This window comes from Petaurus breviceps, unplaced genomic scaffold (genome assembly GCF_028583685.1).
Source record: "Petaurus breviceps papuanus isolate PSGF00001 unplaced genomic scaffold, PetGlider_PUasm1.0 90804, whole genome shotgun sequence".
NCBI lineage: Eukaryota > Metazoa > Chordata > Mammalia > Diprotodontia > Petauridae > Petaurus > Petaurus breviceps.
Genome location: NW_027187348.1, coordinates 11706456 through 11726867, shown reverse-complemented (window position 1 = coordinate 11726867; position 20412 = coordinate 11706456). Strand labels below are relative to the sequence as shown.

Here is a 20412-nt window from a genome sequence, read left to right as displayed (position 1 = left end):
TCTTGCAATACCAACTGTCTATTGGACGATACCAATAAGTATCTCAAACTCAACAGATTTAGGAGGCAGTATGGTGTAGTGAACAGGACAGTGGACCTGGAATCAAGGAGACCAGAGTTCTAATCTCCCAATTTAAAATACTTAAAAGCTATATGATTCTGGGTAAGTTACTTAACTTCCTTCTCTCAGCCTCATTCTCCTTATTTGTAAATTTATTTTTAAAAAAACATTAAACAATTAAGATGTTGAACTAGAGATCTCTGTGGTCCCTTCTAGCTCTAGCACTATGATTCTATGGCTCTAAGGTAAAGAACAGAAAGGAGTAAGAGGTAAGGGACAAGTAAAGGAGAGAATATTTGGAGGGTCAAATGGGACCATGCTGCAACCAGTACTTTGGGAATAATATTGAGGGTCTGGGGAGGAAGAAAAGAAGGGAAGCACAATCTCAAAGGTTTACCCTCCTCTTTTTACTAAGCAGTCAGTCCTGCCACAAAGAGTCAAAAAGAATCAGGGGCTGAATGAGAACAGGAAGGTCTCAGGTAGTAACTTGTAGAGAGAAAAGGTTAATTCCTATAGTCAACAGGCCAATGAAATTGGATGAACATTTATGCTTGAAGAATGAATTTAAATCAAAGTTTAGAAATTGAGAATTCTATCTAATTCAAGTGCATCCTTTCTTAAGTTATTAGACATGGTTTCATATGGGTAATGACATATGGAGACCAGGAAAGCATAAGAAAATGGTGTGTGTATGTGGGCTTGTTGATTCAGGCAAAGGTTAGAGAGGCCAATCAAGAGGAAAATAGATACACAAAAACTGAGCTACAAGTTTATCTATCCATGGAATATTTCTGCCAAGGAAAGTGAATAAAAGAAAACAGCATTTTTGAGGACAAGTACGTGGTCCACTAGGAACTACAATAGTCACCTGGAAGTGACTGAGAGGAATAGATGGTGATTGCTCCTGTTCCTTGGGCACCACATGTTTTCTCTATTTTTCATCTCCTTCCTTTATCTCCTTGCCAGCTGCCATGTACTTGGACCAAAAACCATGCTCTGGAAGATTTAGTCCTTTCATCTCCAAAACTCTTGCCATGGGACAATGCTGTTCTGATTGACAGTTGTCTGCCATGTCTAGGTCTAGAATCTGCCATGATCCACTTCATTCCCTAGATTTCTCTTCACCAGTCACATGCTGCAACAAAAGTATCCTCCCCCAAACTCAGCCTTCCCAGTTCTGGAACTATTATCAAATCAACTCTGTCACTTCCTAAAAGGGTGTGTCAATCTACTCTCCTATGGCTCCACATCATCCCTGTAACTTTTTAAACTGAAATATTCTTCCTTGGTTACTAGTGCCCTATGTGGCTTTCTTCTGCCTACTGGAATATAAACTCCTTGAGGTTAGGAATTGTAAGCACTTTATAAATATTTTTCCAATTATTCAGTGATTAATACAATACTATCCTATCCTCTCTCAAGATTTATCCACTGTACATATTCACCATTACAATCTCTATACAATTTTTCTGCATTTCATCCTATTAATGTTGCTGTATTAGTTTTGGGTGTCATTAAACAATTTGTATTAATCAAAGTTGTGCTTCATATAGTGTGCATTCACTTGTCAAGGTACCAGGTAGCTAAGTAAGTTAGTCAAATATAAATGGAATATGTCAGGAGGACTGATCCATAAAGGGATAAAATGAGGGGCCTTAGAGTAGTCCCCAAGTGGACAAGAGACTACGTATCTGTCTGGAGAGTATAGAATGAGAAATTTTAAAAATCTGTCTCCAATTAGATTTGGAGGTATACAAGGAATAGACATTCAAATAAGGATATGTCCTTAAGTATGCAAGAAGCCAGAGAGTTATCAATGATAGACAGAAGACCAAGGATCTATCTGAGCAGACAGCTACTATCTAAGCAATAGGGAGAATTACATGTTATTTCTCATCACCTCTGCCTAAATTATTTCAACAGTCTCATAATTGGTCTCCCTGCCTCAAGTCACCTCTACTGTAGTACTCCACAGAGCTGCCATAGTGATCTTTCTTAAGTGTAGATTTGACCATCTCATGCCCTTACTTAATAAACTCTAGTAGCTCATATTGCCCCTAGGATAAAAATATAAATGGCAATTTTTAGCTTTTAAAGCCTCAACCTAATTTTCAAGCTTCAATGAACATTATTTTCCCAAACCTTACAATCCAGGCAAACTGGCCTTCTATCTGCTCTTTGCACAAAGTATTCTCTCTCATTCTCATGCTTAGTAGGTACTTAATAAATGTTTATTAATTGATTGATGCCCCTGCTCTAGTTATCCCCATGAATAACGTAAATTCCATTCACATCCCTGATTGCTTTCCCTCCACTCATAGAATCTCTCTTCCTTCAAGAAGCATCTTGCCATCCTTCTAAATGAAGCCTTTCCTTATCCGCCAATTGTTAGTGTTCTCCGTTATACTTAAATGTATTTATTTTCTTTAGATTTATTCTGTATATACTTACATACATAATTGTTGTCTATAAGGAAGGTAAGTTCTTTGAGAGGAAGAATTGTTTTATTCTTTGTATTTATATTCTCAATGATGAGAACATATTAAAGCTTAATAATTACTTGTTGAGGGGTGGCTAGGTGGTGCAGTGAATAGAGCATTGGCGCTGGGGTCAGGAGGACCTGAGTTCAAATCCGGCCTCAGACACTTGACACAAAAACTAGCCATGTGACCTTGGGAAAGTCACTTAATCTCAACTGCCCTCCAAAAAGCAAAAAAAAAAAAAAAAAAGACAAAAAAATAATTACTTGTTGACTAATTGATTACACGTTACTCTCCCCCCCGCCCCCCTCCCCACCTGCCATCAGAAAGAAACCTAGTAAAGCCTAAAGAGAAAAACCCAAAATCAACAAAACTGATTACCACAACAGATAAAGCCTTGGTCTCTGGACTTAGTTTTGTTAGAAAACTCAGTCCTGATCGAACTTGATAATCTCGGAACCCTCCAGCTATTGAGAGGGTGGTTAGCTTTATGTCCTGAGCATTCAGAAGCCAGTAGTTGTTTACTGTTTTATAAAAATCTGAAAGAAAAAAAAAATAAGGTAATGACTTAAATGTTATATAACAGTAACATTTCTGTAATGCCTGTGATTAAACTGGAAATTCAAAAGGATTAGTATTCAACAATGTACAATTACCATTGTCTTGCCTTAAAAATGAATAGAAACTTAACAAAAACATTGTCATCTATTTCCACTTTGCCAACAGGTTAGTAGTTAGGCTAGTCAAAAAAAAAAAAGGAAAAAATAATACCTACAAATTTAATCTCCTCTGACACCTCCATATTCACAGAAGCAAAGTTACAGATAATAGTCTATGCATCTCATCTGGATGACTGTTTATCAATGAGAAATACATTTTATCAGGGAACCTCAGGCCTTAAACTCATCAAAATCAAGACTAAAACCTGCCTCCACAGAAAAAGCATACAACTTCTATACCCTATGTAGTGTCCCTTTGCCTATGTAGGCCTAAAGATTCCGTAATATGGCTAAGTCTTAAACTGAGGCTTTTAAATGCTGCCATTCGAAAAATGTTTGTGAGTCCTAATCCTAAGAATATGCTACACAGATTGATAGCTCAGCCTTAAATTGTCTCTAAACTGACTGATGATTTGCCATTAAAACCATTAAAAGCCACATAGCAACAACACAACAAAAATGTTTCCTTACTGAAAAGTTGATACAGCATAAGTACAAGTAGGGAAAAAAGGATAAGGCAAAATTCATCCTGAGGACTGATGGGTCAGATTGTCTCATAGTATAAATTTACTTTTTGGCAATAAATTATAATAGCCACTTTAATGATATTATGATTGCTACATTATTTCAGATTCCCAGAGAATTCTGTTCAACAAATTATTGCATTTGTACAACACTATAGCATAATAATGGCCAGAAAGGCAAAAAATTATAATTGGTGTATGGTCATCTCTGAATTGTTATCATGACATTAATATACATATATTGTTTACTTATCCTACATGCCCACAGGTAGAGATTTAAATAGAAAACCTGAGATAGCCCTTGATCTTGAAGAGCTCATACAACACATGAAGAAAAGGAATCTTATGCTGTGTTTATGGAGTGAAGGAAATAAATTTTCATTTTCAAAACCAACTTGTGTTTACACATCTAATCCTCTGCAAAGTACCCCTCACTCTAATTAGCATAAGACTAGGATAGGAAGAGCTGGGTTGTTTTTTTTTTTTTTTAACACTGTCATATTCGAAAAATAAGATCTGCTTCATTATAAAGCTCAAGTTTATTCTATGACATATTTGGTTCCCAAATTCCTCAGAATACAGTAGGCAGAATATTATCAATATTTCTACTTTCTATCTGTCTTACAAATCACAATTCAAATCTTAATACAAATCAGTTTGGTCTATTTAACAATTAACAACTTTCAGAAATACTCATTCTGTACTCATATTGTTGAAATAGCAAACAAAAGATCGTTCTATATGTTCTGGTCCATAACACATACCACCACAGTTATTTCCTTGGATACAGAATCTAAATAAATTAGCAATCAATAACTTGTATCTGTAAGTTAAGAACTCTTATTCAAACACTTACCATTGAGATAGCTATCTAATGACATTACAGGTGCAGTATGTGGTGTGGCTTGGGTAACTAGAAGATTTATCAGTTCTGGCTTAAAATTCTTTATTGTAAGCAATGCTCTTGCAACAAGGCCACCCATGGAATGACCAACAATTGCAACACTTTTTGGTGCAAAATCTTGACCCTGTGAAAAATAAAAAATAAGGTTTGGTCCCTTTGAAAGCATCAGTTTAAAAGGGACAGGGACTAGACCTGTAATGTTATTAGCACAGAAAACTCTCAAGTGAGGAAACTTCCTCTACCAATGCAGGTCTGTTATTTCCTCTGCTATTATCATTACTAAATGATCTATCACTTACTCACTCATTCTGTCTCCTCAGTCCCCCATGCTGAACTTCTCATATTGTTCCCACTCTATCCAAACTCTGTACATTCAAAATTCATCTAATGTCCCGATTCTATGGTGCTCACTACTGGCTCTAGACACCCATAGTCTCCTTCTCTAATTTAACCTACTGTCCACATGACAAAATCACTAGATATTGTTTTATTCTCTATTTAGTATTTTATTCTCTATATAGCATGAATACTATAAAGTAATTTTCATATGTATGAAAAATCAATCATTGTATAGCCACACTACTTATGTTGTTTCCTATATTAAGTTACATGTGCCTTACATTCAAAGACTGTATCTTATGTATGTTTCTTTAGTAACTCACTAGACTCAAACATGCATTACTAAATGCTGCTTTTAGTACTAAATCATGTAAACTGAAGCTAAGTGCATAAGCAATTTGCTATGTGATCACAGGTAAATGGCCAATGTGCTTTTCTTTAAAGTGAAGAAAATTACTACCAGGGACTATATGAACATAATGAATTATTAGCAATTACATGTCTTAGTAATAACTGTTAACTGCTAATTTCCAAAATCCCCATCCCAACAATATTCAAGTTTATCACAAGAAATTTTAGTGTGAATTCTAAATTTCAGAAACCACATACCCATATACACATACACATGCATACATGTGTGCACACACACTTCTTAAAACTTTTGTGAATTTAATAATTTTGAAATAAATGATACCTCAAAGTGAAAAACCCCATAAACTACCTAACTAACATATACTGCTTTATAAAGAAAAAGGAAGAATGAAGATCTGCTACCTAACATCTTACCTCATAGAGTTTAAGGATTATTTTAATGCATTCATGAACAAATTTTGTTTGTTTCTTAAGACTTCCACCATATAGTGCCACCAGCTCTTCGTTGAAGTTTATACTAAAGAAATCAAAGTGGTATTTGAAGTCAATGTCTTCTGCTTTTCTAAGTGCAATAGAGCCAAGAGAGCGTACTGGAATGGAAAAGGGGGGAAATTATTTTAAGGAAGTCCAAAATAATTTAGATAAATATTACTACAATACAATGTCCTTTTTTCAGGTAATGACTTGCCCACTAGGTCCTGAATGTAAATAGCATATTTCATAATGGCAGCAAGCAGCAACCAACAATGGAATGCTTTCATTTCAGCAGCATCATTCTCTCTATTAAGAAAAATTACTCCCAGTTTAGGACTGAGGGGGAAAGTAAGCACCAAAAGTCATATCATGTCAATACAAACTAATTAAGTGATACAGAGATGTCTCTGGATTATCTTTCTCTCTCAAAATGGAATAGTTCTTGAATGTCCTACCCAAGCTTGAGAGGCTTTAACCACAGCCTCCACCACAACATTTATATCCCTAAGGAACCGATAACATCTCCTTACTACTCCTCAGATAAAGTTCATACTCCCCATCCTGGTATTCAAAGACTTCTATAACCCCTTACTTTATCCATTCAACATCACAGGCTTGTTATGAAGATCAAAGGAGATAATATTTATAAAGTACTTTGCAAACTTTAAAGCACCATACAAATATACCACCACCATCACCATTATCTTCATCTCCCCATCAACATCATCCTCAGTTCTAGTTAGTTAGTTCATCCTCTTTAATGCTTCCCAACACAATATGCCCATGCCTTCCTTTCAGTATCATATGGAAGGGACCTTGGAGTCTATCAAATCCAACCTGTACTTAAATAAGAATCCCTTCTATGATACATTTATGTTAAGTGCTCCCTCAGCCTTTAGTTCAAGAATTCCACTGAAGAAGAAGTCTCTACTCCAAGAATAAGCCCATTATGCTTTTGGATGACTCTATGTTCAGGGAACAGGTATGGGTGCACATAGCTGCTTCATCTGCAATACTCATCCTATTCCTCACTATCTATCCAAATCCTTCCCAGTCTGTCTCCCACTGTGCTAAATAAAGCCTTTCCTGAAAACTCTAGCCCATGATTCTCCTTCCCCTTTTTGACTTCCCACAGAAATTAGTATCTATTCTAATATTAATAATCTACTCAACTAGATTATAAACTCTTTGAAGGCAGGATGCTATGTACTTATTTTATAGCTTCCCTACGCCCAAAGCTAACATAGTACTAACCACATTGTAGGGATAAAAAGATTTTTTAATACAATATTTTTCAAAATTCACTTAAAAGTCTTACCTTGTTTATAACTTCCAGCATTACCAGGAAGAAAAAGAACTGGAATCCCTGACAACATGAGATTTTTGTTTTCTTGGGCATAGCTCCCTTCTCCATACAAATACAACTCATAAGCTGGATACTGTCTAGTCAGTTTGTGCGGAAGGTTGATTTTCTGTGGAAAGAAACATTTTAACCATATATCTTTAACTTTTCTAAAGAATTCAGGAAATTGAATACTTAGAAAATCCACTAACTACCACAGCAAAGCACTAAAAGAATCAAGTAAGGTAAATTATATTAACAAAATCAACAAAAAAATGTGCCACTAATCTTTCCTTCCTTTTCTAAAGTGTAATTCATATCCCCAAATGCTCATCTAAACATATGCTGCATCTGCTACCTAATTCAAAGAAAAACTAGTTATTTTTAATAATGCAGATTTATGATCTCTCTACTTCATATATTTTGTCCTACAATGGGCTCAGCAAATACATTTTAACCCTGCAGCCATGTTTTATGAGAAAATCCTACATTTCTTACACAGATAAGCCAAGAGATTAGCATTTGTTTCTGACTTTAAAGGTTAGATAGATATAGATACATATACACACATAAAACTAGCTGTCTTTGAGCTTCTGAGCAGTTTATGTGGTTGTATTTTGACTTAGTTATTATTTTAAACAGAAAAAGTTTCAACATAGCATATACAGCCCATTATTCTAGCACTGTTCAAACAACATAAAGGCAGTATGCTATAATAAATGAAGAGCTGTGTTCAGTTCCCACTTCTTACATAAACTGGCTGTGTGACTCTAATCGGTCACTTAACTTCATTCAATGCCCTAAACAACTAAGTGGCAAAGATTCCAACCTGCAATGGTGGACAGTCTCCTTATTAAGAAGTTCCCTATGGGGGTGGCTAGGTGGTGCAGTGAGTAAAGCACCGGCACCAGGGTCAGGAGGACCCGAGTTCGGTTCAGGCCTCAGACACTTAACACCCACACACAAAAAAACTAGCCATGTAACCTTGGACAAGTTACTTAATCCCAACTGCCCTCCAAAAGGCAAAAAAAAAAATTTTTTTAATTTAAGAAGTTCCCTATGCCAATGAAATCACAAGTCCACTGCTCATCTCAAATGGGACTATCTACCACCCCCAAATACCTTAAGTTATCTGCACCATATTACTAATTCAGTTCAATAAAACATTTGTTAATCTATCATGTCAAGATATCATCATAGGTCCTGAGAATATACTGACAAAAATGAAAATTCTTGTCCTCAAGGAGCTTAGTTAGAGTCTACCTCAGCCATCTTGTTGCCATCTACAATGCTGGTGTACCATGGCCCAATATATCTAGCCAGCCCAAGTCATGCTTCAAATTCTATCCCACTCACTTTCTTGACATCTGCTGCCTTGCTGGCTTTGCACATAACACTCTATCTGCTGCATTTGCACTATTAACTACCATCTTCCAGATACTATCTTTTCTCTGGGTTTCATGACACTCCTCCCTCCAGATTTTTTTCCTACCTTTCTGACCACTCCTTTTCTGACTACTTCATGACTAAATGTCTATTATCACTGCATCCTGACTCTAGGTTATGGATATTCCCCAAGGTTCTGTCTTAGGCTCTCTTTACTTGTTCCTCTATACGCTTTCTTGTTAACTTCACTAATTTTAAGGATTTAGCTATCATCTTTAAGCAGATGACAGACTGTCCTCTGGCCTCTTTGCCCTAGGGTATTCCCAGGAATCCCTGCTACAGTAAAGTATCCAAGTCAGAGTCCTTGGCCTCTGTATTCACCCCAGAGCCTTCTCCAGGGCTCCACAGGCAGGTCCCAGACAAAACACATCTCAAACTGCAAGCTCCTGCTCCTATCCATACACCCTCAAGACAAGCCTTCACCTGCCTTTCCTGCTGCAAGATCCTGTGGGCCACATGGGACTCATGGAACATATAACCACCTGCCATAAGATTAAACCATATGGGAGAGCCTTGAATAGTATAATCATCTACCTTCCTAAATGAATTCTCTCTAATCACCAATATTTTTGCATGGACTCTGTTCCTCAATGGTTGGCATACTCCCAGTCCCATATAGTCTCCATATCCCAAGGACTCTGAACACCAAGGTACTGATGTACAAATCCCATTCCCTATTCCCCATTCCCCACTGCTTGCTCCCTTACTCCCATTCCCCTCCAGCCTGTGCCCCAAATGTTCTACTCTAAATCTACTTGTCCCTTTTACTATATTCTCTGAAATACCTGCTTTTAATCTTAAAAATCTTTTTCATCTCCATCCATCTTCTGGCTCTCACTCTGACCTGGATCCCTCCTAATGCCACTATATTCCTGGCCACCCTTCACTCATATCCTATACTCACTGGTCATGGTGAGAGAATCAGAATATATCTTGCTGCTCACTATCATTTCTAGACTCTCCCTCTGTCACTATCATACAGTAAATATAGAAACAATTTACTGGTCACCTTTAAAAAGAAACCCTAAAATGAAAATTCCTAGGGACTTCACAACCAAAATCCAAAGATTCCACATCAAAGGAAAAAAAATTATAAGTGGCCAAAATGAAGGAGTTCAAATTCTAAGGAATCACAACAGGGATCATCCAAGATACAGTAGCTGCCACTCTAAAGCAGAAGAGACCTTGTAATATGATATTATAAAATTCAGAAAAATAAATTTTATTACCAAGGGGAACCTATCTGGTACTGCTATTCTACCAGAAGGTGGTAGTGGGGGAGGGTTGGACCTTTAATGGAATAGGGGATTTCCAGGCATTCCTGATAAAAAGGCCAGGACTGGGTAAACACTTTGAAATGTAAGTGCACGTGGGAAGAGAACATAGTAAAGTACACAAAATCACAAAACTGAACAGGAATATGTGAGGATAAGCTGTTTACATGTTAATAGGGAGAGAGATGTTTTCTCATAAGCTTAGTATTTTTAAAGATCAAGAGAAAGGCAAAAATGATAAAGGGTCTATAGGCGGTCTTGTTCTTTTTTAATGATTTTAGGAAAAAATAAAAATAGAAGGGAAAGGAGACCAGGAGATGATGATGGGTAGGAAAGAAGCAAAAAGAGGAGGAAAATCACTATTGCATAAAAGAGGGGTATAAGATGAAGATTATATAGCCATGAAGGAAGAATGAAGCATCCCATGAATCTCATTTCATCTGAATTAGACAAAGGAAAACTGATACATTTCTAAACATACACACCCACGTAATGATCTTGATATAGAAATATATTAAAATCAAAGAGGAAAAAGAGAGAAGATTAAGAGGCTAAGGAAAGAGAAGAGAATAGTTATAATCAAAACAAGCTGGAATATTGGAGAAAGGCATGTGAAGATTAAAAGAAAAGGAAGAGAAAGTGAAAACCTGAGAAGAGGGGCACATTAAGGAGGAAAAAATGGCCTATAAAAGAAAGGAAGCTGTTTCATTTAGAAGATCACAAGTATGAGGTAAATTCTCTCATCCTATCACCTTACTTGTAAACAAGGAGGTAGAAGTAAAGAGAAGAAAAAATGTAAGACAGAATAGAGGAAATAAACAATTAAAAAACAAAACTATGAGTGCAAATAGTATGAGTTCACCCACAAAATGGAATAGTGGAAGCATGGATTAGAAAGTTGAATCTGACAATATGTCGTTTACAAGAAAGATCTGAAACACAAAAACTCACTGTGTTCAAATGAAGGGCAGGAGCAAAATCTATCATACTTCAGCAGGACTTAAAAAAGCAAGAGTAGCAATAATGATTTTGGATAAGGCTACAGTAAACAGAAATGAGATAATAAGAGGCAAGGAAATTAGAGTATGCTAAAGGGCACAACAGATAACAAATCAATATTAATACTTAATATACATGTAACTGATAACATAGCAGCTAAATATTAACAGGATAAGTTAATTGAATTGGGGAGAAATAGATAGCAAATCAATAATAGTGGGGGATTGTAATATATCCCTTTCAGATATAGAGAAATTTAGCCAAATGATAAATAAGAAATTAAAGACCTAAACAGAACTTTAGAAAACTTAGAGGTGATAGAATCTTGGAGCAGACTGGATGGGAGTAGAATGGAATTTATGTATTTCTAAGCTGCATATCACACATTTACAAAAACTGACTGTACTAAGGAATAAAAATATCCAAAAATATAAATTATACCCATTATTTGCTGATCATAATGCAATAAAAATTCTACTCAAAAAAGGGCCCTTAAAGAAAGAATTTAAAGGTAAGTGAAGCTCTAATAAAGTCATTTTAGGTCAAAGATTAAATTATAGAAACAAGAAAATTTCATCAAAGGCAATGGAAATAATGAGACAAAATACCAAAATTTATGGGATACAGCTAAAGCAATTATAAGGGGAAAATTTATATCTCTAAATGCCTTCAGCAATAAGAAAAAGAACAAATCAATGATAAGACATACTATTAAAATAACTTGATCAACAAATCAAAAATCCCCAACTAATTAACAAAGCAGAAATTGTGAAAATTATAGATATTAATAAAACTGGAAGCAAAACAACCACTGAATTGATAAACAGAAATAGGAACTGGTTTTTAAAAATAACAAAATAGATGAAATTAACTAACTTGATTAAAAAAGAGAAAAAAACAAACTGAGAGTATCAGAAATGGAAAAAAAAACCTTAAAACTAAATAATAAACAAATGAAATTATTAGAAACTCTTTTGCCCAATTACATACTAACCAAACTGATAATACTTACAAATTGTAAAATACCCAAATTAGCAAGTGAAGAAATAGATGATTTAAATAACCCAATTTAGAAAAATAAATTGAACAAGCAATAAATAAACTCACAAAGTGAAGGAAAAAAAACCTCTAGGACCTGTTGGAATCACAAGTGAATTGTATCAATTAGTTCTGATACTACACAAACTATGTGCAATAATAATAATAAAAAAGAAGATATCATTTCTATCTTTTTCTATGATAAAAATATCCCTAATGAACATTGATGCACATAAAATGTAGCAGTGCCTGGCACATAGTAGGCCTTTAATAAATGCTGACAGAATTAATGACTAATATAGTAAATAACATTTATCATGAAGAATTATAGAGGAAATAATGGGAAGAATACAACCTGAGACTGCAAGTAAAGGTTGAATAATCACATAACAGGACAGGATCCTTTTCCAATTATGGGCTGGACTCATTGGCCATTGAAGGCCCTTCCAATTTCAAAATTCTGTGATTCTGTGAAAGGGCAATTGCTTACTACTATTACTACAACTAAAATACCTTCATTTATTGTTTGTAGTCTAAAAATAAATGGGAATTATCATTGTTATACAGTAATATGATTTAAGCCAAACTCTTAGCATAGATAATCAAGACAACCTACTTTAGCCTACTGAGATCTTCCTAATTATTAAATGATACAAAATAGAAAGGAAATAATATTCAGTTAGAGCAAGGATTATTAACCTGGGATCTTTAAAATTGCTTTTAAAAATATTTTAATAACTGTATTTCAAAAAAATTAGTTTTCTTATGCATTTTAAAACATTATTTTGAAAAGGGGTCCGTAGAATCCACCAAACTGTCAAAGGTGTCTATTACACACAAAAACCCTAAATACTCTTGAGTTAGAGAGACAAAATAAAACAAAACCATTTAAATAATTTATAGAATGCAATCTTAAAATGCCAATTATTTCATCACTTCTGTTTTCAGACCTCAATTTGCTCTTTGCATAGTCTATTCTTTATTTCTTGTTCTGCCCTCTTAGGCCAAGCAAAATTTATCATCAAATGTTTCCATTTCATTTCTTTTGCCAGTCACTAATTCAAAACCCTGATTAGCAAGCACATTTTAAGAAAAAGAGCCAATATGTAAATTTCCACAAATTTAGTCCTTAGAAAACAAATCACCACTTCAGATGAAATAGCGTACAGAACTGTAAACAGTAGTAGGAAAGTATATAGCAGAAACATACTGCTTTCCCATGACATTTCACTGAATAAGTGTGGTACTACATTCCTCTCTGATTTACCAAAATATAGTTTTAGAAACCATATGGAGGTATTTTTCTTGGAATTATTACAGGAGTTATTATTGTACAATGTGAGCATCAGAAAAGATCTTCATCATCTAGTCCAACTCGTTTTTGACATAATTGAGGAAACTACAGAAACTAACCTTTGACTTTGACTTACCCAAGGTCACAAATGTAATATAGGAAATTGAGATAAGAATCTAGGTTTTCTGACTGCAAACCCAATGCTTTCCACTACATTATTATTAAAATTAAAGCTACACATATTTTGGATAAGGATTACAGAGAAATTAACTAGGACAGTGCCATCATTTTGACACTGAACCACTGAACCATTTTATTGTGAAGAATAATCCCATGCTCTAGTACACCATATTGGTGAGAAAATTGAGGTTTGAACATACTCGGGAGGGGGGAGTGGTTAAATTTATATAAGCAAGGCCTTTGTTTTAAGAACATTAAAGGAAAAAACCGGTCCTTTTTACACCGTAGCCCTACCTGTTTTGCACATAGTAGTCACTTAATAAATGTTTGAATTGAATAGAAAAATAACAACACTGTGGAACAGGTGGTGCATGCAACTGGTAACAGGTTGGGATTGTTAAGTACTAGCACACACAAATACCAAAAGAGATGTAGCTTATAAAATATATTTGTGCAAACAGCTTCAAAAGAAACATACTCCCCCTCTCCCCCCCCCCCATTCAGTCATGCATCAAATCCTACAGAACACAGCTTCTACAAGGGAAAACAATGCCTTCAACAGGCAGCCTACACTCACACTCCCTTCCTCTGCAGCATTTTATACCTGGTTGCAGAAAAGGGAAAACTACCGTCTGTGATATTGGGGGGAGGGGGAGTTAAAATAACGAGGTCTCGGCAGGCACCTGTTGGGGGGCAGGAAACACTGAGGTAACGTTGGAATGGGGGTGAGGGATTTGGTTAGAGCCATGCCAAAAGGAAGAATCCAGGGCTTGGGATCTGGAAACTATCGTGAGGCAAGGGGCATGGGGAATACTGGGGAGGGGGCGAGGACTGGGAAGCAAGGGCTAGCACCTAGCAACAATCCCCATTAAATACGAATAGGTTGTTAGTGAAAGGAGGGGTCACAGAGACAGGGCTGGGGTATGTTGGGGTGAGGGGAGAAAAAAATGGGGTTGGGGGAGGGGTGGGGCAGAAGCGGGGGCGGGGCTACACTCACCTGGTATTCTGGATACTCGAACATGTAGCTCATGCTGCACCTGTTCTCTTCGTACCCAAAGAAAACATCCCATATTCCAAGGGCCACCATCAGCGCCAAAACCCCATAAAACGTCACCGTCCAGGCTTTGGCCAAAGAGACCATCTCGCACAGAGAGCTGGGGCCTCCAGCCCTGGCCGACCGACTGACTGACGGAGACCCTGACACCCTAGTGACTCTCTGCTAGGAGACCAGGCAGGAGAAGCGCCTCTGCGCATGCGCCCACCCAGCTCCCACGCCCACCTCCCCCCACCATGTCGGTCTGTCAGCCTGCCAGCCCGCCCTTCCCCGCGGCTGTTCGAACGCAAGCACGCATGCGCGGAATAGGGGGGGCCCCGCAGAGGGGGTGTGTGTGTGTGTGTGTGTGTGTGTGTGTGTGTGTGTGTGTGTGTGCGCGCGCGCGTTCGGGTTCGGGTTCGGATTCCTGTTCGTTCCTTTCCCCCGCCCCTTCCCTCTCCTTAAAGAGTCTCAGCAGAAGGAGGAGGAGGGATGGGCCGGGGGATTGCTGGAATTCTGAATCACAAATATGGAAGAGGAAGACGAAATGGAAGACACAGAAGTGGCTGAGAGGGAAGCGAGTAAAAGGCTAACAATAAAGGCTCTAGGCCATCAGGTGTCACTCCTGCTTCCCTATCTGCCGCTACCTTTGAGCCCTTTCGTACTATGGGGAAACGCCCCACGTCTGAGCCCTCCATCTGAGAACACCCAGGCTACCGCAGGCAGCCTCACGCTGTATGCACACAAAGGGGCATAGAGAGGAGACCAGATCTACGACGCGTTTTTGGTTTGGTTTTTGTTTGGCTTCAGGACTAAAAACCGTTGACTTAGAAAGTACTGAACGACCCTTTGTAAAAGTGGCAAGGGAAGGGATTGATTAATTTAAAAAAAAAAACAGACTGGGAAAAATGATTCCAAAAGGTCTTCAAGACCTGTGTTTTCACCCATCCCTCCCCGGCTCTTCTTTGGTCTCACAGGATGGGCTAGTGGGCCTCCTTGCTTAGACTAAACCTGAATATTTGACCTGCCCTTCCGTTCTTATATAAGGCATAATTGGATATCCCTTAGAGTTCCACTAGACTAAATTATTATGCTTCAGGTAAAGAAACAGAGGCCAATTGAAATGAGATTATCTCTCCAAGACTACTCGGCAATTAAGATTCAAGGCCAGGTTTTGTTGTTGCAGAAGTTATACTCCATATTTTTGTTGTTTTAATTCAAATTTTAAATTTACTATATTATAGTATATATTCAACTTACATAATATTGTGCATTTGTTCCTGCCTAATGGCATCTTAATTTTTTGTGCACATACTCAACTGGTACCTGTATGAAAATCCCCTCTACAATTTTCCTGTCACCATTATATAAGTCTTAATCAATCCTGTACTTGAATGCTTCATTTACCAATAAGAAGAAAGTCCTCATATACACCAAAATATTTATGTTAATTTTGTGACAGCTAAGAATTGGAAACAAAGCAGATACTCATCAATGAAGGAATGGATAAACAAATTGTGGTACCTGAATATAATGGAATATTACTACGTTGCAAGGAATAGTGTATGTGATGAATACAGAGAAGCATGGATCATAGGAATATAGATTTAGACCTGGAACTAATCTTAGATCATCTAGTCCAGCCCTTACAATGTGCAGATAAGCAAATTGAGACACATAGAGGGGAAGTGACTTTCCCTTGGTCACACAGCACAATAAATCAAACAAACATTTATTAAGCACCTACCACGGATAAGGCATTCTGCTAAAGTGCTAAGGATACAAAGGGGGAAAAAAAAGAGGCCTTTCCTTTAAGGAGCTTACATCCCGGGAGAGTTTGGGAGACCAATTCGTATGTAAATAAACATGGCGAAGTGGAAAGAAAATGGCTTCTAAAGTCAAAGAACATAGATTCAAAACCTAACTCTTATGCCTAATACCTGCATTGCCTTGGGCAAGCCTAGGTCTCACTTTGCTCATCTATAATAATAAAGGGGTTGGACCAGTTGGCCTCCAAAGTCCTTCTAGGTCATAATATTTATGACCTGTGATTAAGCAAATGCAAAATAATTTCAAGAGGGTGAAGGCATTAACAACTAAGAGGATCAGGAAATGTATTCTGTAGAAAGTGGCACTTGAGCTGGGTTTTGACAGAAGCTGGAGATTTTATCCGATGGAAGAGGGGAAAGAATGTATTCCAAATATGGCAGATCACCTAGGCAAAAGCATGTCAGTGGAAGGAAGATAGTTGTGTTTAGGGAATAGCTAGTGTGTTTGCTTGATCAGAATAGAGAGTGAATGAAGGTGTAATGTGAATGAGAGGAAAATTAAATAAGAGCTATATTAATAATGGAAGGCTTTAAATGCCAATCTGAGACATCTGTATTTTATCTTAAAGACAACAGGGAGCCACTAGAGATTTTTGAATAGAGGATCAAATATATCCGTTTCTCAGATAGATTGGTGAGAGGAGAAACTGGTAGCAGGGAGACCAATTAAGAGGCTTAATCTAGGCAAGAGTTGTTGAAGGACAAAACTAGGATAGAGGCTGAGGAATTAAAAAGGGAGAAGATGTGAAAGATGTTATGGAGATGGAAGCAATAAAAATCAGTAACATAATTTGGTAAAGAAGAGTCAAAATGATTTTTTTGTATTTCTGAGTATTAAGTCAAGCTCCATTTTGAACCCAATTTTTCTACTTTTAATAATGGATTGTCATAAACTTCTGAAATTTGCTCTTCTTGTAATAATCTTAAACAGGCTATCATTCAACTTTAGAGAAAAAAAGTGCCAGCTACAAGTTTAAAGGTTTCAACCACCTTTAGTAAGTGATAGAGGTGATATTCAAACCCAGATCATCTGACTTACAATCTGGTATTGTCTTGATTACACCACAAGCTGCCTTTTTCTCTTTTGGATGCATTACAGTTTTGCAAAGTCTTTTCTAAAATGTGGTACCCAGAACTGAACACAATACCCTAGAAATTATTTTTAGCTAAGTAAAGCATACTAAGACCCTCTCATTTGACCCATCTCATGTTATCCTCTCCTGTGCCTCTCAGTGCAGCTGAGGACCATGGTTGGTTTTTGTTTTGTTTTTTTGCTACTTTTTCACAATTCATGTAAAATATACAATCCACTAAAAATCCCAATTGAATCTCTTAGTTAAAGAACCTTTATATAGAGGAAAGATTAGATTTATTCTTCTTGAGCCCAGAGAATAGAACTAAGAATAGTAGGCAGAAGTTGCAGAAAAAGATTCCAGCTCAATGTTAGGATTTTTTTTCTTGGTATGATTAAAACTGTCTAGAAGTGGAGTGAGCTGTTCAAAGAAACATTGAATTCTCCGTTACTGGAGTTCTTCAGACAATGTTTTCTAGAGACATGTCAGAGATAGCAATTCAATTTGGTAAGCATTTATCTGGCTGTTATTTCATGCAAGGTACTGTGCTAATTTTTGAGACTATGAAGACAAAAATAAAAGTTCCTGGTCTAAAAGAGTTTATATTTTACTGTATCCTTTTGGAAGGCAAAGGAACTAGGATCACAACCAAGAATCACCTGCCCATCAAAACTGAGTATAATCCTTTAGGGGAAAAAATTGTCATTCACTGAAATAGAGGACTTTCATGTATTCCTTATAAAAAAGACCAAAACTGAACAAACATTTTGATTTTCAAATAAAAGACTCAAGAGAAGGATATAGAGGTAAAAAGGAAAGAGAAAACATAAGGGATTCAATAAGGCTAAACTCTACATTCCTATATATGAAGAAAATACTTGTAACTTCTTTTTTTTTTTTTTGCTTTTTTGGAGGGGAGAAGGTTGGGCAATTGGGGTTAAGTGACTCGCCCAAGGTCACACGGCTAGTTTTTGTGTTAAGTGTCTGAGGTCAAATTTGAACTCAGGTCCTCCTGACTCCAGGGCCAGTACTCTCTATTCATTGTGCCACCTAGCTGCCCTGATACTTGTAACTCTTAAGAAGTGTATTACTATTAGGGCAACTAGAAGTATACTTAGAAACGGTGAGGGTATAAGGTGACTTTGATGAGATGATATCCCCCACCCCCCAAAAAAAAATTAAGGGGTGAGAAAGGAGACTACACTGGGAGAAGAAGTAAAGGAGAGGTAGAATGGGTTAAATTATCTTACATGAAGAAGTGCAAAAGCTATTACAGCGGATGGGATAATGGAGTAGGGGGGCAATGGGCATTGCTTGAACCTTATTTTCATTGGAATTAGCTCAAAGAGGGAAAATATACACAATAAGGTGGGTATAGAAATCTATCTTACATCATCAAAAATGAAAAGGGTGGATTTACCACCAATGAAGAAGAAATTGAAGCAATTATTATGAATTATTTTGCCTGATTATGTGCCAATAAATCTGACAATCTAAACAAAATTGATGAATATTTACAAAAACGTAAATTGCCCAGATCAACAGAAGAGGAAATAGAATACCCAAATAATGCCATCTTAGAAAAAGAAATTGAACAGGAATTTAATGAACTCCTGAAGAAAATATCCCCAGGGCCAGATGGATTTACAAGTGAATTCCACCAAAGATTTAAAGAACAATTAATCCCAATACTATATAAACTATTCAGAAAAATGGGTGAAGAAGTCCTACCAAAGTCTTTTTATGAAACAAATATGGTGATGATACCAAAACCAGGAAGAACTAAAACAGTGAAAGAAAACTGTAGACCAATTTCCCTAATGAATATTGATGCAAAATTTTAAAATAAAATATTTTTAAGGAGATTACAGCAATATAGCACAAAGATCTTACACTATGATCAGGTGGGATTTATATCAGAAATGCAGGTCTGGTTCAATTTTAATGGACTATATTAATAATAAAACAAACAGAAATCATGATTTACTCGATAGATTCAGAGAAAGCTTTTGACAAAATACAGTATCCGTTCCTGTTAAAAACATTAGAGAGGATATGAATAAATTGAACATCCCTTAAAATGATAATTAGTATCTAGCTAAAACCATAAGCAAGCACTATTTGTAAAGGTGTAAAAGCTGGAAGCCTTCCCAATAAGATCAAGGGTAAAGCAAGGATGCCCATTATCACCACTATTACACAAAACTACCAGAAATGTGTTTGTATGTATATCTACATATATGTATACATGTGTGCACACACATATATACACATGTGTGTGATGAAAAAGAATTTGAAGAAATTAGAATTGGTGATGTGAAAACAAAGCTATCACTCTTTGCAGATGATATGATGGTAATACTTAAAGAATCCTAGAGAATCAACTAAAAAAACCACTTGAAATAATTAACATCTTTAAACAAAATTGCAGGATATAAAATAAGCCCACATAAATCATCAGCATTTCTATATATTACCAACAAAGACCACCAAAAAGAGACAGAGAAATTCCATTTAAAATAACTGTAGACAATATAAAATACTTGTGAGTCTACCTGCCAAGACAAACCCAGGAACTAAATGAACACAATTACAAAATATTTTTCACACAAATAAAGTCAGATCTAAATAATTAAAATGTTATCAATTGCTCATGGGTAAGTTGAGTCAATATTAATAAAAATGATAATTCTATCTAAATCAATTTACTTATTCAGTGCCATACCAATCAAACTACCAACAATGATTTTATAGAGCTAGAAAAATAATAACAAAATTCATCTGGAAGAATAAAAGGTCAAGAATATCAAGTGGGGAAAATGTGAAGGAAGGTGGCATAGCCATACCAGATCTCAAGCTATATTATAGAGCAGTAATCATTGAAACTACCTAGTACTGGCTAAAAAGTAGAGTAGTGGATCAGTGGAATAGAGTAGGTACACAAGACACAATAGTAAATGACCATAGTAATCTATTATTTGATAAACCCAAAGACCCCAGTTTCTGGGACAAAAACTACTAGGAAAACTGGA

General features: G+C 36.4%; 1 protein-coding gene across 2 annotated transcripts in view; it reads right to left on the bottom strand.

The window, feature by feature from the left end:
- The window catches only part of PGAP1 (post-GPI attachment to proteins inositol deacylase 1), a 93230-nt gene extending 78434 nt beyond the window's left edge, over positions 1 to 14796 (bottom strand). The window contains exons 1-5 of one of the 2 annotated variants that reach the window (XM_069070162.1): positions 14443 to 14796; positions 7191 to 7344; positions 5813 to 5988; positions 4640 to 4811; positions 2922 to 3079 (exon numbers count right to left, since the gene is read on the bottom strand). In XM_069070162.1, coding sequence (XP_068926263.1) covers positions 2922 to 3079; positions 4640 to 4811; positions 5813 to 5988; positions 7191 to 7344; positions 14443 to 14586 — 804 coding nt within the window. In that variant the 5' untranslated portion in view covers positions 14587 to 14796. The remainder of the gene's footprint in view (positions 1 to 2921; positions 3080 to 4639; positions 4812 to 5812; positions 5989 to 7190; positions 7345 to 14442) is intronic. The other variant, XM_069070160.1, reaches the window with a different exon arrangement.
- Positions 14797 to 20412: the final 5616 nt, after the last annotated feature.